The sequence below is a fragment of the Gadus chalcogrammus genome, chromosome 2 (assembly GCF_026213295.1).
Source record: "Gadus chalcogrammus isolate NIFS_2021 chromosome 2, NIFS_Gcha_1.0, whole genome shotgun sequence".
Classification (NCBI taxonomy): Eukaryota; Metazoa; Chordata; class Actinopteri; order Gadiformes; family Gadidae; genus Gadus; species Gadus chalcogrammus.
The window spans coordinates 4,934,777-4,952,003 of NC_079413.1; the positions used below are offsets into that span (position 1 = coordinate 4,934,777).

A 17,227-nucleotide genomic window follows, 5' to 3' on the forward strand; every position below is an offset into this window, starting at 1 on the left:
AGACAGTACAGAGACAGGTCATTAAGAAGCAGGTATGGGTTGGACAGCACAGAGACAGGTCATGAAGGAGCAGGTTGGTGTTGGACAGCACAGAGACAGGACATTAAGGAGCAGGTAGGGGTTAGACAGTAGAGAGACAGGTCATTAAGGAGCAGGTATGGGTTGGACAGCACAGAGACAGGTCATTAAGGAGCAGGTAGGGGTTAGACAGTAGAGAGACAGGTCATTAAGAAGCAGGTATGGGTTGGACAGCACAGAGACAGGTCATTATTCATTAAGGAGCAGGTAGGGGTTGGACAGTACAGAGACAGGACATTAAGGAGCAGGTAGGGGTTAGACAGTAGAGAGACAGGTCATTAAGGAGCAGGTAGGGGTTAGACCGTAGAGAGACAGGTCATTAAGGAGCAGGTAGGGGTTAGACAGTAGAGAGACAGATCATTAAGAAGCAGGTATGGGTTGGACAGCACAGAGACAGGTCATTAAGGAGCAGGTAGGGGTTAGGGGTCATCTTGCTCTAGGATGCTTTCTGGTGGAGTGAGTAGAATGGGGATCACACCCAGAACCTTTTGGTTTGGTCCAGCTTTGTGACAATTGGTCTGCTGAGTGCTGCTGTATACAACACGGGGATGGATGGTTTCAATTATTCTTCCAGCAGGAAGCTTGTTTCAGTGTCTGTCTGTCTGTGTGTCTTGCTGTCTGTCCGACTGCCGGGACATTGGAGCAGCTGGTCTGTGGTACTAGGGGGCTGACCAGGGCCGGCGGGGCCCCTGTGTCCAGAGCGTGGTCCCTGGGAGCCACTGCCAGGGGTGATGGGAACAAGACGATCCAGCAGGTTCGTTTTTCTAGATTCTTCTTCATCGATAAAATACTGCACTGTAAAACGGATATGTCCGTTGATCCACGTTCCTGTCTATCGGTCTGTCTTTCTATCAGACTCTTATGTGTCTGTCATCGTTTTTGGGAAGTTCCTGCGGAGTGTTTGGTTATAATCTCTAAATCCATCCTGAGAGCAATCCTCCTCACCTTCTCTGCCACTAATCCTCGTGTGACACCTCAACACAGCCTTCCTCCGAGTAGGGAGCTACCCAGGGCCTTGCTAGCTAACTCTGTCCACGCAAGATATTTAGCCTGAACTTCAGTATATATGCACACATATTATTAACACATATATATATATATATATATATATATACATATATATATGTATATATACACATATATATATATACACTCACATAAGGATACAAACATATACACACACACACACACACACATTTAAACATATATATATATACGCAAATATATACACACACCTAATTTACAGTGTTTTGAAAGGCTTGGAACACCTTTCAATCATCATTTGATACACTTTTGTTATGTATTAAAATTGAGCCTGTATTAAAATCATATTTGTATTCCCTCCACCATAAGGCCCATGTTAGATAACAGAGTTAATACTGCTCCCATAATCTGATTCCACCCGCTGCATAAAGGGCACAGAGAAGGTGCTCATCCCTAGCTCTGAGCCTGCGGGCTAACGGGGAGCTAAGGAGTGACTCAACACAAATGTAATGCTTATATATGTGCGTGTATATATGCGTGTGTGTACCTATGTTTGTATAAATCTTTGTGTACACTGTTTATGTGGGTGTAACAGGTCATATAATGGCAGCTTTAGGATGTAGGGTTTAAAATAATTGTTGACAGATTTTTGCCAATGCAAGATGAAATGATTTAATATGATTTGTTCTGCCAGGATAACGGTTTGATCCTCTCATAGTCGACGTCGATGAACTTGCGCGGTATGTGTGTGGTATGACGTCAGCGTTGCTCCCTCTAACGTCAGGGAGCCTTCCCCCAGGTTCAGCCTGGGGTCCGTCGTCCTCCAAGAAGACGAGCACCGTAAGGTCTCCAGCCAGGGTCTCCTGAACGGCCACGACTCCCCGCCGCGCTCCTCCTCCACCTCCTCCTTGGCCACCGGCGGGAGGGAGGAGCAGCAGCGGGGAGGGATGAGCGGCTCCAGCGTCCGGGGCGGCCCGACGCTGGGCCCCGCCGGACCGCTGCGGAGCCGCTTCGTGAAGAAGAGCGGCCACTGCAACGTGGTGTTCAGCAACCTGGAGGACTGGAGCCAGCGCTACATGGCGGACCTCTTCACCACCTGCGTGGACATCCGCTGGCGCCACCTGCTGCTGCTCTTCTGCGTCAGCTTCCTGCTCTCCTGGCTCTTCTTCGGGCTCATCTTCTACCTGGTGTCCCTGGCCCACGGGGACTTCCAGAGCCCGTCTGACGTGTCGCCGGCGGGAGCGACCCACGGACCGGACCCCCCGCTGGTCCCAGGGGGCCGGAGGGAGCGCACGCCGTGCCTCCTCCACGTGCACGGCCTCCTGGGCGCGCTCCTGTTCTCCATGGAGACCCAGACCACCATCGGCTACGGCTGGCGCTGCGTGACGGAGGAGTGCCCGGTGGCCGTGGCGACGGTGGTGGTGCAGTCGGTCGTGGGCTGCATCCTCGACTCCTTCATGATCGGCACCATCATGGCCAAGATGGCGCGGCCCAAGAAGCGGAACCAGACGCTGATGTTCTCGCGGAACGCCGTGATCGCGCTGCGCGACGGCCGGCTCTGCCTCATGTGGCGGGTGGGGAACCTGCGGCACTCGCACATCGTGGAGGCCCACGTGCGCGCCCAGCTCCTCCGGCCCTACGTCACGGAGGAGGGCGAGTTCGTCCCCCTGGAGCAGATGGACCTCAACGTGGGCTACGACGAGGGCACGGACCGCATCTTCCTCGTGTCGCCGCTCGTCATCGTCCACGAGATCGACAAGGACAGCCCGCTGTACTCGCTGAGCCGGGCCAACCTGGAGGCGGAGCACTTTGAGATCGTGGTCATCCTGGAGGGCATGGTGGAGGCCACGGCCATGTCCACCCAGTTCCGCAGCTCCTACCTGGCCCGCGAGGTCTTCTGGGGCCACCGCTTCGAGCCTGTGATCTGCGAGGACCGCGACCGCTACAGGGTGGACTACGCGCGCTTCCACCAGACCTACGAGGTGCCGTCCACGCCGCACCTCAGCGCCAAGGAGCTGGACGAGGCCGCCAGCCGGCCCCCCTCCGCCGGGACGACGCGACCGCCACCGTCGGCCAAGGAGGCGCCGAGCTCGTTCTGCTACGACAACGAGGTGGCGCTGATCTGCGGCGAGGACGACGACGACGAAGACGACGACGACGACGAGAACGACATCTTTGACTTGCGCCGGACGCTGTCGTCGCCGGGGGGGAGGCGGGAGGAGAGGAGGACCTCGGTGACCGTGGACCTCCCGAAGGCGGGACAGGACTCGGCTGCCTTGACGACGGGCCGCCAGAGCTTGATGTGCGTGCTGGACATGGACAACCACCAGAGGGAGTTCGATATGCTGCAGACGGCAATTCCGCTTGATCCACAGTCCTACAAGAGCGAGCAGGAGATGTAGAGGTCTGAGGGACACTGGACGGGGAAGACTGCTCGGGGGTTGTTCTCAGCCTTGCTTCTGTTGGTTGATGTTTGGGGTTGGAGAGTGGGATATATCTATTTTACTGTATGGTGGAGAAACTAGAAAACTGATTGATTATTAAACCACGATGAGCCGTATTGAGGCAGTGGTCATTCAAGAAATGAGATTTTGCTGAGAAGTGAACTTGATTCCGACTGAATAGTCATTCTCCATCGCATAAAAACCTCATGACAACAACATTAAGACAAGATACACTAGACGGTTGTCTGATTAATGCTCAAATGCTCCTCTATTTCCAAGTCCCTGAGAGGCCAAAATGTGAGGACTGAAAACCGTTGTTCTTGAACTTGAATGTGTGATGAGTCTGTGTTTGTGTGTGCGTGTGCGTGTGCGTGTGCGCGTGTGCGTGTGCGTGTGTGTGTGTGTGTGTGTCTTTGTCTGTCTCTTCTTCAAATTGCTACTATATTAATATTTTAGTTTTCTTGAGTGTTACAAATATTCAGGTAGTACAAATTGCTAAACATCCACATTAAGCACAACAATAACTTGATTTTGATCATATCATGAGAGCACAGTCACTTTGCTATCATAACAGATGCTACTGTTATGGTTTAGTATTAATTTTTGATATAGCATACTACTGTAAGTGCTCACTAATGTCCCTGCTTATGCACAAAGCCCGGGTTGAGAAGCCTATTTCTGACCAAATGCTTAAAATAAAAAAATACAAAGCACTTTAATTGTTATTGTTAACAAATATTTACACAAATTATATTCGTCTCTTTATTTTGAAGGATGAATTGTACAACACCCTATAGAAAATGTTAGGTGACGGCGATGGAGTTTTCAGCCCTCTAGTGCCCTCTATTGGTGGTGAGGATTAACTGCTTATTTGTGTTGGTTGCTTTAAGATAGAGAAAATCAGGAAATACACTTCACACAGCAGCTGTGTACAGCAGCTGTACAGACGGCTTTTAACCAGCAGACAGGGGTTGTTTTTGTTATTTGATTTGCTTCAGTGCCGCGAGCACGAGCCTATGGCCCATTTCCCCAGGACAGCTCACTTTATTTAACCATTAATAGAATAGACAATAACAAATGTGATATTAATAGAACGGATTGATCAGAAACATTGCGATGTTAACTTTGGGGTCAGAACTACAGACAGCAAAAATAGGTCAGGGCCGACTATCATCAAATTGTTTTGGCTGAAGTCACACACAAAGTATCAATCAGATAAGTAGTTTTGCACCAACAGTAGGAATGGTCTCAATTTACTAGGAGACTAAACTTGTCAAGTAGAGACTAGGGTCTTATTTATTAGCAAATAAACATTAAAAAAAAAAACAGAACTATTCACGGAGAACAGGTAATTACGGAGGGATGTTGAAAGCACCACCCACCGTTGTTTGAAGAGCATTTTTTTAATTCCATGAAGTCAGTTTACAGAAAACTAACCCATCAAGCTTCATCCTGATAATATTCATGGTTTGGCGTCAATCTATCAACTGAATCTCAGCCTCTTGTGGCGTCGGGGTGAACTGCATCGCGGGTGTGTGCCCTGAGTGGCCCGTGGCATTGCCCTCTCCGCTTTTCAGCCAGATGGCTCCCTCTGGCAATCCTCCTCCCAATCTAGATTAAGATCACACACACGCACACGCACATACTCACACACACGCAAGTACACACACACACACACACACACACACACACACACACACACACACACACACACACACACACACACACACACACACACACACACACACACACACACACACACACTTATTTAATGTGCACTAAGCCCTTTGTAAATTTGTGCGTTCGAGTTTCGCGTTACGTTGCTGACAGTGATATAAGACAGCAGCATTCTGTGAAACACGGAGTATCCAGCGAACCTCGGGATTAAAACACAGCAGGGGGAGGGGCCCAGATTAAAGTATTTATACCACAAAGTCAAACATAGAGAGACAAAGAGACAGAGAGAGAGAGCGACATTGACAGAGAGAGAGAGAGATCAAAAGAGAGACAAAGTGGGAGAGGGATACATAGTGACAACGAGAGAGGGAGGGAGGGAGACAGTGAGAGAGAGAGGGAGAGGGCCAAAGAGAGAAACAGAGGAGAAGAGAAGGACCGGATAGATAGGGTGACAGCGTAAGAGACACATAGAGAGAGAGGGGAAATAAGGAGACGGACAGTGAGATAGACAGGGGGAGGAGAGAGAGAGAGAGAGAGAGAGAGAGAGAGAGAGAGAGAGAGAGAGAGAGAGAGAGAGAGAGAGAGAGAGAGAGAGAGAGAGAGAGAGAAAGTAGAGAGACAGACGGAGAGAGAGAGAGAGACACAGGAAGTAGAGAGACAGACAGGGGAAGTAAAGAGACAGAAAGAGAGGCAGAGAGAAAGACAGGGAGAGTAGAGAGACAGAAAGAGAGAGAGAGCCAGGGGAAATAAAGAGACAGTTGATGAAGGAGTTGACAGAAAGAGAAGCAGGAGAGGCTTAGGTGAATGAGAGAGACAAGAAGTTGGAATGGACAGAAGACAGAAGATGGAAGATGGAAAGAGAATGTTTGAGAGATAGCGGGAGCGATTGAGAGAGAGAGAGAGAGAGAGAGAGAGAGAGAGAGAGAGAGAGAGAGAGAGAGAGAGAGACGGGGGGGATTGTGGAGGATCAGAGAACAGCCTTCTGTCAGCGGTAACTGCGTGTCCCTGGCGTGATCCGAGCGCGTTCCTAGCGGGTTGTCTCCCTCCGTCGGGGCATGCGGAGCGGCGATGGGCTTCCTAGAGAACTACCAGGAGATCGACCCGGTCACCCTGAACCTCTGCATCCTCATCGCCAGCTACGTCATCCTGCTGCTGGTCTTCCTCATCTCCTGCATCATGTATGACTGCCGCGGCAAGGACCCCTCCAAGGAGTACGCCCCGGAGCCCCAGCCCACCCAGTCGCCCATCCGGCTGGTGGTGATGCAGAGCACCCCCGGCGCCGCCGCTGCCGCGCGCTGGGACCCCACCAGCATCATCCCCAGCTACCACGACTCGCCGCAGGCCGACTCCCGCCCCAAGAAGAGCACCACGGTCTGACCTCCGACCCTTGACCCCCGGACCCACACAGCCCCCCGCCCCCCGCCTCCATCTGCGCTTTCTCAAAGACTTTCTCACTTCTGTACCGGACTCTGTGGCCATGTTGTGGGAACCTGTTTGTGGTTGTCAGCGGTTGTTGGTTGTTTGTTTACTGCGAGGGAGCAGCCCGCCGCTCGACCCCAGGAGGTAAGACACAACTTGACTTTGTTAACATGTTTTTTAACATCTTAGATCTATTATTGGTCTGACTGTCTGTGTGTGTGTGTGTGTGTGTGTGTGTGTGTGTGTGTGTGTGTGTGTGTGTGTGTGTGTGTGTGTGTGTGTGTGTGTGTGTGTGTGTGTGTGTGTGTGTGTGTGTGTGTGTGTGTGTGACCCATTACAAGGTAAGGGGTCCCACATCTTTTGTCTGAAAGGACGTGTGTATCAACGGGTTGAACTGCTTGTTGCGCTTTTAGGCTCTTTAGGTGTTTTGAGTGAATAGAATGGGGATAGGGTTGTTGCCATAGCAACAGTAAACATTGACATGGACTAATGAGCTGTAAATAGAGATGCAGAATCAAGCTGTATTGTAAATACAGATGTGACACTTTGAATTTTAGCACAAAATACAAGTAAACCTATTGGAAATAATTAGTTTAATTTGCAATATTTGCCATTGAATTTATTGTAATCTTTCAATTCATTTACTGTTTACTGAGGTGATGACTATTTCGAGAGGAATGCAATATGTGTATGTTTAAAGGTTTATGTGAAGAAACATACTATATGTGTGATAAAATGACAATTGGTTATTCATAAATGTCTCTTTATATTCTCTGCTACCATCATCTCCTGTCAAACAGGTTTTCCTCACCTGCTAGAAGTTATTCTATGATGAGAGAGAGAGAGAGAGAGAGAGAGAGAGAGAGAGAGAGAGAGAGAGAGAGAGAGAGAGAGAGAGAGAGAGAGAGAGAGAGAGAGAGAGAGAGAGAGAGAGTTTTGCCTCAGATTGAAACAAAAGGTTTGATTATGATTATTTCCTGGTTGAAGATTTTCACATTCATTTTAATTTCAAACATTTGCATATCTTTTAAGTTAAATTAACAGTTATGCAGGTAGGCCGAATTACAGTTCTGAATAGATATGCATTCTCATATACATGTATGTGCACATGTATACATACATGTGCACATACACGTGTATGAGAATATGAGAAGTATATGAGAAAAAAAATTCAATTCTCTATTTATGGTTTCATAATGACTTAGTCACCGTTAAAACAAATTGGTTTCAGCTCTCATGCTGTTACTGTCTGTAATATGTTTCTATTTAGATTATTTGTCAGGAGATTTTGTTATTATTGTCCGAGTCTGGTTTTAACTAATGCTGGGCTTACACCAAACGATTTTCACAGTCGCAGACTAATAACTGCAAGAGAGGATTTAGCGTTGGATCATGTGTGATATTTAACAAGGGTTTTGTAGTAGATATGGCGGGTGGAGATGCAGCGACCACAGGATGTCTGTTAACTTCCTGTTCGGGTTTCACACCTTTCTTGTCAGCAGCACAAGAAACACAAACTTGAAAAACAAAAAACTGTACTATTATTCGGACATACAGGGTTCTTCCCGTTCGTCTCGTACCACCCCTAGTGCTAATAATGTAGTGGGCTGGTCTGGAGAGAAAATGCCAGGGCTGAATTTTTCTCCCAGTCCACCCCTGGGATAGGCTATAAGCTATAGTCAGTTTGACAAATAAACAAAATTAAATATCTCATAACACAGCACCCCCCAGTTCTCGTACCTATCCATATGCGCTTGTTCACGACTATTTTTATTTTTATACTGTTGAGTAGAAAACAATAAAACAGAGCAGAATGGAACAGAACAGAATATAACCCAATATTATTGAGTATAGTAGAATACTGTACAATTCAATATTATATAGTAAAATATAATACTACAGGGCCTGGCTAGTCTAGTTATGCCGCTTTTCCACCGCACATGTGACTCGACTCGACACGACACGACTCGACACGGTAGCAGCGCGGGTGCTTTTCCACCGCAAATAGTACCTCCGGGACGTGTGCGGGGTCGTCTGCGCGAAAGGGCCGTGACGTATTTTTGTACGCGACGCAAACAACACCTACGTAACCCACACATGGACAGAACCCACATAACAACAATGGAGAACATCGATGCGATGGTATTCGTGTTCGTATTATTAGCTGGCATGTTGAAGAAGTGGAATATGTTGGCTGCGGCGCTACTATGGCTGTTCTATCGTTACCAGCATGGTTGCCATGTCGCTCTCGTGACTTCGTCACACTCTCTGGCCAATCAGTGGCCGGCCGTCTGCCGACGTCACCTTTTAGCATCGGCTCAGCCGCTTGGAACCTAGAGCGAGGCGGTACTAGAAAAAGCAGCCACTTGAGGTACTAGATCGCGGTGGAAACGCAAAAAAGGCGAGCTGAGTCGAGTCGAGTCGAGTCGTGTCGAGCTGGTACCATGCGGTGGAAAAGCGGCATTAGGGTGTTTTAGTTCCAGCTTAAAAGTTCTGGTTTTATTAAGTTTATTGTAGGGATGCTAGACCAAGATGGCACCTAAGCCCTACCTTTCTTTTGATAAAAGTGAATATATAGTCATGGTCAGTGGCGATTTTGGTTTGGAAACTCTGGTGGGGCCCATGCAGGAAAATATTATAACGCAATCCAGAAATACCACATATTACTACCATCACAACAAAAACAGTAGCAAGTGACAGAGGGGACCAAAATTGCAGCTGAATAATGCCATCATTCAAACGCGAATCTGACGACATATATTAGGCTATTATAGCAATAGCACCACCAAATGGCAGCGTTCAAGATCTCACAATATCAAAACTCAAGAAAACAACAACGTGGCAACAATAAAAACACAACGGCGCACACCCTTTACACAGCAATCAATATACAAAGCCACCACTCACAATATACCAAAAAAAGAAGAAGAAGAAGTTGCATTAAGTTTGCAGGCCACCATGCTGTACAATTAACAATGAATCTAGCCTGATAGAGTGGTTGCCTATTCAGACCTGGATAATCCTGGGTGAAAATTTAAGTAAGTTTGGGCTAAGATGGTAATTACCTGTGCTTTAAGGACAGTGCTGTCTGGTCTCCTTTGTGTGGCTGAGGTGAAACACAAGCATTTTTTTCCGCTTGAACCACTCCTGGTTGAACGATCTATTCTTGTCCTTTCCCTCTTGAATAATGATTAAATCCGTCGGGCGATGTGGTCCCAAACGTTTTATCTCCAACTTCTGTTCAAGTGCTAAATCTCACATGAGACAGATACTCAACACGATTCATCATTTAATGAATGAAACGTCCATTTGTTGTTATTTACTGTAACAGTAACTGTAACTGTAACAGTAACTACGTTAGCTAGCTAGCAAGATCTGATCGGCTCCCGCCGTAAACCCCGCCCTTTCTACAAATCAGCCAATGAGAAGAGCTTTGGGGCACTAAACTTCTGGCCCCACCGCCGAAACAGAAGCGGGCGCTGCGCACGCGCTTGCTCGCGCAACAGCACCAGTTTTCTACACTGCAGCAGACAGTGCCATCTCGGCTGTGCCCCACCGAGCGGAACAGACGAGACGGAGCAACGAACTATTTCACACACAACTACTACACTACAACAATTGCGTTCATCAAATTAAAACTGCGGACATGTAATTAATTATTAACAATTAATGTATTATTAACTTATGCTCAATGACATTTTTGAAAAAAAAAAGAAAAGTATTATCGTGCCCTGCAAGGCAGCATTCTCTGGTGGGGCCGTGCCCCACTGGCCCCTAATGCAAAGACGCCACTGGTCATGGTTAATACAGTATAATGTTATCTGAAAGTATCTCTGTAGAGTATAATAAAACTCCATTCTAAGTCAAAAAATGAAAAGATTAATAGTTTCCGACCTTAACTGCTCTGTCATCAAACAGTAGAGAGTTATTGAAACAGTGAGTTACTGAGGTATCGGCCCGCTAGCTGGTAAACCTACAAACGTTCATTTTCTGATCAACATTGATGTTGTTTAAAAGTCCACCCTTTTTATTGCTGCTAAAACAATGTCAACAATAGCACCTTTTACACTTACAATAAGGTGTTTGCATTGTTGTGATAGCATAAGAAATACATTAGCATAGCAGAGGTTGCCAATGCCTTTCTAGTGGCCTGTGTGTGTGTGTGCGTATTGTTCGTATGTATGTATGTATGTATGTATGTATGTATGTATGTATGTATGTATGTATGTATGTATGTATGTATGTATGTGTGTGTGTGTGTGTGTGTGTGTGTGTGTGTGTGTGTGTGTGTGTGTGTGTGTGTGTGTGTGTGTGTGTGTGTGTGTGTGTGTGTGTGTGTGTGTGTGTGTGTGTTTGTGTGTGTGTTTGTGTGTGTGTGTGTGTTTGTGTGTGTGTGTGTGTGTAAAGACCATTTGTAATCCTGGTCCAGAAGTAGGGCTACATGCATGTGGGCCACATGCATGTGGGCCAACACTCTAAGCTCATGCGTAGCCTGCTAGACCTGTTAACCTCTGAACAGCTAACACGCAGAGCTTAGCGTAGCCTGCTCCACCGGCAAACTCGTTAACAGATCGCGTAGCGCTGCATTGTCATTTAATGCTGTTTTGTCATTTGGCTGATGGTCGCTGCTGTAAATCTGAGTTATATTGTATGCATATTGCATTTAGATAGTGGAATTTTGCATAGTTTATAACAGACAGAACAACTAACAAACAGAGATAGACAGGCAGACAGATAAGACTGTTAGACTGACAAATAGATAGATAGTTGAACAAACAGATGGACAAGTGGATAGCCTGTTGATAGACTGACAATATATTATATATATATATATATATATATACAAACATAGATGGACAAAGTATAGGGATAGGTGTAATCAGACAATATCTTATCTGTATCTTTACATGTTTATCAGTGCAGCTTTGGCCCAGCTTGTGTTAACGCTGAAGACTGACTTTGACCCTGTGACCGTAAAGCTAAGGATTCCATGACTCTGAGAACATGGATCCAGCCTTGGGCAAAACACACGCTTATAAATGCTGAGAACACACTTACCTCGCATACTACGCCTACTAAACATGCTTGGATTGCATGCACAGAACAACCTTACAACTAAACACATGTCTTAACACATTTAGAACATGTACTTAGAACAGATTTTGAACACATGCTTACTGCTTAGAACCCACTTAGAACACTGAGCAAAATATTTTTCTGATAATTTGTTCTCGGTTCTGGTGGTTGTGATAGTTAGTATAAAGTATGAAATAAGTAACATGTAATCGCTCTTGGTTTAACTTCAGGAATCATCAAGTGATGGGGCGGTCAGATAAATAATAAATGCTTATTTAAAACATTAATTATTTCAAAAGGGATTTAAGTGGGGAGGAGGGATACATTTCAATCCATGGATCAGAGATTTTAATTTATTTGTGAGCTTTGTGTCATATCTGGGGTTTTAATGAATATGATTATTAACTTAGTGGATTTTATGATAGGATGTGGACCAGATGATCTAGCCTACTATGCATTAGTTTCCGGGCTCCCATCCAGACGATAAAGAATAAATACCCTATAAAGACCTTACACAACATCGTTATCTAATGAAGCTGGTTGTGTAATCCAGATGTCATGGTTAATTTAATATATTTTGAGCCGTTCCAATCTAGCCGACATCAAACACATGATTATTAGTGAATGCTTATACAGTATTCACACTAGATAGCCAAATCTTTATTATTATTATTATTATTATTATTATTATTATTATTATTATTATTATTATTATTATTATCATTTTATTGAATATTCTGATCATGTCATTAACATATGAATTCGGTAACCCATACCTGGTTTATATTTCGGTAATAAAAAATATATAAAGCAACCTATTATAGAAATATTGATTTTCGTGGCAGAACTACGTGCAACGAACCAAGAAAACAGGATTTGGGTCTCAGCCATTTAATTAGGTATAAGCTTACATGGTTAATTCGTTTCTTCATTAAACACGTACTAAGTTAAAATAGTGTAAAGAAGTTTGTACATTTCCTCCCAGCGTGGTGAGTCATGGTTATGTCGTCACTCAGCTCCTCGCTAATTGGCCGCTTAGAAAGACGCACCACTTCTCCGAATCGCGTATTGGTTATAAATACAAGTCACTCAACGTGTCCCTGCCTGTTGCTGGTCCTCCGGATCGCCAGCGGTTTTCAGTGATCGGGAGTCGGGAGCCGAGGGACGGCGCTACTTGCTCTGGTTTCGGTGGCGCTAGCTATCGTTCATGCACATTTTTGGCCAAAGCCCTTGAGTTAGGCAGTATTGGTAGCAGAATGCTGCTACGAAAAAGGCTGAAAATGTTCGTGTGTACTGGAGTTAGATAACGGGAAACTGCTAATGTAGCACAAGTGAGATCGGGTTTTTTATATTAATTAATAGATGATAGGGTAGGGTTCCTCTGGCTAGCAAGGCAGCTCCATTTTAGGCTGTTGATAATTACTTTCTGCAATTATCTCTCGTTAGATTCGATTTTAAATTGCTTGTGTTGAAGCATAAAAATGAAGAGAGCAAACAGCCTTCAAAGGTTTGTAACCTGTGATATTTTACTTCATTTCATCGTTGTGCGCTAGAATGAAAATGACACTGGCGTGAACCACCTTCCCATTGTAATGGCTTCATGTAGCGGCACGTTGTTCTGGAGGTGGTTGTCAGGCGGGTCACCTTCGGCCTAGTGGTTCACTCATTGTTTGTCTGTGTTTTAGGTTTATGAACCACAGGGCGTCCGCAAACTGCCGCTACCAGCCGACCTGCTACGAGCATGCTGCCAACTGCTACACACACGCGGTGAGAAGACAGAAAGTATAGATGATAACATGTTATGTACTGACGTTAACCAAAGGGTTCACCGACCTGTGGGTGGTGGGCCCCCAGGTCGTTCGATATGCTGGTAAAGCTGCGGAGGGAGATTGCGAGTTTAAATGCCGAGGATATTTCACAAACCTTTCCTGTTTTTAACACTGACAGACACGATTGTTATGCAAACAGATTGTCTAATAATTGTACAGCCATGACCGAATTACCTTGTCACTGGGACATGATGGGGTTCAAACTATCACCTGAATAGTCAAAGCTTTTCTCAGTGTTGTGGTTCTGATATGGATGCTGTATGGGTGCGCTTGTTTCAGCTGCTGGTGGTGCCGGCGTTTTTGGGCATGGCGCTGCTGCACCGCCAGGCGGACGACGGCTGGCAGCGTCTGACGGCAGTGGTTTATGGCCTGGGCCTCATCGCCCTCTTCCTCGTCTCCTCCGTCTTCCACATCATCTCCTGGAAGAAAAGCCACATGAGGTGAGAGAGAGGCTACCGGGGTTGATGGTTGGGTGGGTGATGGTTGGGTAGCTGGCCATAAGGGCTAAAGTAAACAATGAATGACGGCACTACTTGAAGTGTTAACTTTTTTTAATAAAATATTTTCGAGATTTTGTTTTGTATTATTTATGTATGCATGTGTTGTGGCAGTTTTTATAAACGTACATAGTCAAAGAACTTCGCTGTTGTATATTGTTGTTGAGACTAAAATTGATTTTTATGCGTGTGTGTGTAGGTCTGTGGAACACTGCTTCCACATGTGTGACCGAGTTGTGATCTACTTCTTCATCGCTGCCTCCTACACCCCCTGGTGAGTCTTTAGCTGTAGGACTACAACCTTGAACCACGACATGGGACTACAACCATAAGACCACATCATAGTAGTACAATATAGGACTGCACATAGTATGACAACATAGAACTGCAACCACAGAACTATAACCAGAATAAAGAACAACAACATTGAAGAATGGGGTTAAATGTCCCTCGGAGACCGTCAGGCTTATCCGTCTGTTATTTTTAGGGCAGCATCGAAGGCTAATTTGGTCTTTGTCTCGGTGTTCAGGTTGAACCTCAGGGAGCTGGGTCCGCTAGCCTCTCACATGCGCTGGTTCGTTTGGTTCATGGCCGCCGCAGGGAGCGTCTACGTGTTCAACTTCCACGAGAGGTGAGGACCCCCTAACTTATCGCACTGTTGCCACTGACCAAGGATCATGCTTACATTGAGCTAGAGCAGCTTGGAACCATCAACATTAAAGCTAGTCGGATTCAGGGGTCGGGCAAATAATTGGTTGATCGATTTTTACAGCATGAAAATAAATTGAAGAAAATCGTGTGTGTGTGTGTGTGTGTGTGTGTGTGTGTGTGTGTGTGTGTGTGTGTGTGTGTGTGTGTGTGTGTGTGTGTGTGTGTGTGTGTGTGTGTGTGTGTGTGTGTGTGTGTGTGTGTGTGTTCAGGTATAAGTTGGTAGAGCTGGCCTTCTATCTCACCATGGGCTTCCTCCCGGCATCTGCCGTCACCTCTATGGTAAGACCTGGTTCTTCCTCCTCTTCCTCATTCTTGTTTCAGGTCATTGAGGCACCACTATGCATCCAGAAGTTCAAGGGTCTCAGACTAAAAGGGGAAAGCCAAGGAAGGCCACAGTGCTGTGTAGACCCACACTGGCTGGGACCCCCTTGACATCAACCTTGTGGTGTTTACTTTCTTTTGGGTTTGAATCTAGAGTACATAAACACTAGCTGTGAAGACAGAGAGAACTCCACTGTTCAGCACACAAAGCCGTCTCAATATAATGGCTCTGTATAAGTGTAGCCGCTCAGCCCTTGGTGACCTGTGCATCACGAGATGAAGGCCACTTGAGGTCAGAGCGGATTAGAGCTTTTACCCTGTGGTTTGGCGGACACTGGCAAAAACAGGATCTTAATGATAATTTTGGCTACAGTGACAAAATGGCAGAGTTTACTATGTTGAAGATCATGTCAGACATGACAACTGTGTGTGTGTGTGTGTGTGTGTGTGTGTGTGTGTGTGTGTGTGTGTGTGTGTGTGTGTGTGTGTGTGTGTGTGTGTGTGTGTGTGTGTGTGTGTGTGTGTGTGTGTCAGACCAACACAGAGGGCCTCCCGGAGCTGGCTGTGGGCGGGCTCCTGTACTGCCTGGGCGTGTTCTTCTTCAAGTCGGACGGCATCATCCCCTTCGCCCACGCCATCTGGCACATCTTTGTAGCTCTGGCCGCCGCCGTGCACTTCTACGCCATATGGAAGTACCTGTACCGCCCCCCCGGCCTGCCCTCGGACCCACAGTCCTGACCCCTTACCCAGCGTCACAATATAAAAGTCCTCTGGTTTACAAAACAAGGGTCCAAGTTTACATGGACGACTCCCCATTGGTGACCACTTTCTAAACGACTTTAAAGCTCCTTTTTTTTCAAAACCGTTTCTACGAGTCTTTCCATGAACCCGGACCAACTATGAAGACCAAGACCAATGTGATCATCCTGTTGGGCTGTGTTTATAATGGGCCCAGTGCACTTGAACCGAGACCACATTCCACACGAACATCTCTTTAGCCCACCTCTCCTTGAAAACCTCAGGCAGCCATTTTAACTTGGTGATTTGAACCCCAAGGTGGAGGGATTTGTAGTTTTTCTTTCCTTCTAGGTACTTCAGACGCTCACTGGAAGTAGCACAAGGGTGTGGTCGCAATGACTGGAATGGCTTTTGAACTTTTGGGATGAAAATATAACCCCAATGCACCTACCCAACCGAGCTCCTGTGACACTGTAAACCTTCTGAACCGGTCTGCACTGGTTTAGATATGTCAGAATCAGTTTGAACCTGTCCAAACTGGTTCGAACACTTCTAAATCGGTCAACACCAGTTCATGCGACTGGTTTGCAATGTTTTAGAACGGAATGACACTTGTCATCTTGATGTGATCGGAGGTGCCAGTAAAGCAGATATTTTGTGTACATTTCTGTAAATATTCAGCACACCACTCACTAGGTTGGAGTCAGTCGGGCAGCAGGCTGACACATGGGGTTTCTATCAGGGCTGGTAGGTGACAGTCTAGGATGTCAGCATCTCTGGCTTGCTCCATTGAGGGAGTAGATACCTCTGTAACATGATCCACAGGAAGTATTGGTTACTAACAGGATGTCATCTCCAGCCCTCATTTCTAAAGGATGAGTTACTAATTGTTCCTCAGAAGAATAGATCGCTAGTGTCTAGGTGTTTTGTGTGAGATGAGTGTTGCCACTATACTTTAAATTGACTACTTTTTTCCAGAACGTTTGCTACATGAACTGTGCCACTTGATGAACGAGATAGACTGCTGTGGTATTTTTAAGATGCTTTCAAATGAACAAACGTAAAATCCCCTTCAACAGGGTGTGACAAGTGAACCGATCAATATTATCTGAGGATTCCGGGATGTGTGTGTGCGTGTCTTTACGTTGTAGTCTGAATGCGTTGGTATTTTTTGAATCGTGGCTTGTACCCTCGGTCCTTAACCACTGGCTTTGGGAATGCTCAGTATTTCTGCATCACATTGTTGTCATGACGATGACGCGGTGCTGCAGACCCTGGATGTTTCCCCACCACACTGACTTTGTAATGTGACATTAAATAATGTAAGATCAAACTAGTAAGTCTTTTATTTTTATATAAAGGCAGTATAGTGGCTAACTTAAGTCAGCCGTTCTCATTTAGCGTATGCCGTCATCTCAAGCGAATTCAGATGCAGGTCATTAAGAAGCAGTTA

General features: G+C 46.0%; 3 protein-coding genes across 3 annotated transcripts; all 3 read left to right on the forward strand.

The window, feature by feature from the left end:
- The first annotated feature begins 451 nt into the window (after positions 1–451).
- Positions 452–3,812, forward strand: LOC130404072 (ATP-sensitive inward rectifier potassium channel 12-like). The gene is made up of 3 exons (XM_056608675.1): positions 452–455; positions 778–832; positions 1,862–3,812. The coding sequence occupies exons 1-3, from the start codon at positions 452–454 to the stop codon at positions 3,462–3,464; spliced, it is 1,662 nt and encodes a 553-aa protein (XP_056464650.1). The 3' UTR covers positions 3,465–3,812.
- A 2,439-nt stretch (positions 3,813–6,251) lies between these two features.
- LOC130404078 (small integral membrane protein 36-like) lies at positions 6,252–6,560 on the forward strand. The gene has a single exon (XM_056608685.1). It carries the CDS (start codon positions 6,252–6,254, stop codon positions 6,558–6,560), a length of 309 nt encoding a protein of 102 aa, XP_056464660.1.
- A 6,221-nt stretch (positions 6,561–12,781) lies between these two features.
- mmd (monocyte to macrophage differentiation-associated) lies at positions 12,782–17,124 on the forward strand. Its single transcript, XM_056576303.1, has 7 exons — positions 12,782–13,185; positions 13,364–13,445; positions 13,787–13,947; positions 14,204–14,278; positions 14,534–14,635; positions 14,925–14,994; positions 15,571–17,124. The coding sequence occupies exons 1-7, from the start codon at positions 13,160–13,162 to the stop codon at positions 15,772–15,774; spliced, it is 720 nt and encodes a 239-aa protein (XP_056432278.1). The 5' UTR covers positions 12,782–13,159; the 3' UTR covers positions 15,775–17,124.
- Positions 17,125–17,227: the final 103 nt, after the last annotated feature.

Bases quoted from the DNA above. Each gene is read 5' to 3' on its own strand.
- LOC130404078 (XM_056608685.1), top strand. From the start codon at position 6,252: ATGGGCTTCCTAGAGAACTACCAGGAGATCGACCCGGTCACCCTGAAC.
- LOC130404072 (XM_056608675.1), top strand. The intron at 833-1,861 runs GTTCGTTTTTCT...GCCTTCCCCCAG, and splicing joins GGAACAAGACGATCCAGCAG to GTTCAGCCTGGGGTCCGTCG.
- mmd (XM_056576303.1), top strand. From the start codon at position 13,160: ATGAAGAGAGCAAACAGCCTTCAAAG. The intron at 13,446-13,786 runs GTGAGAAGACAG...CGCTTGTTTCAG, and splicing joins CCAACTGCTACACACACGCG to CTGCTGGTGGTGCCGGCGTT. The intron at 13,948-14,203 runs GTGAGAGAGAGG...GTGTGTGTGTAG, and splicing joins TGGAAGAAAAGCCACATGAG to GTCTGTGGAACACTGCTTCC.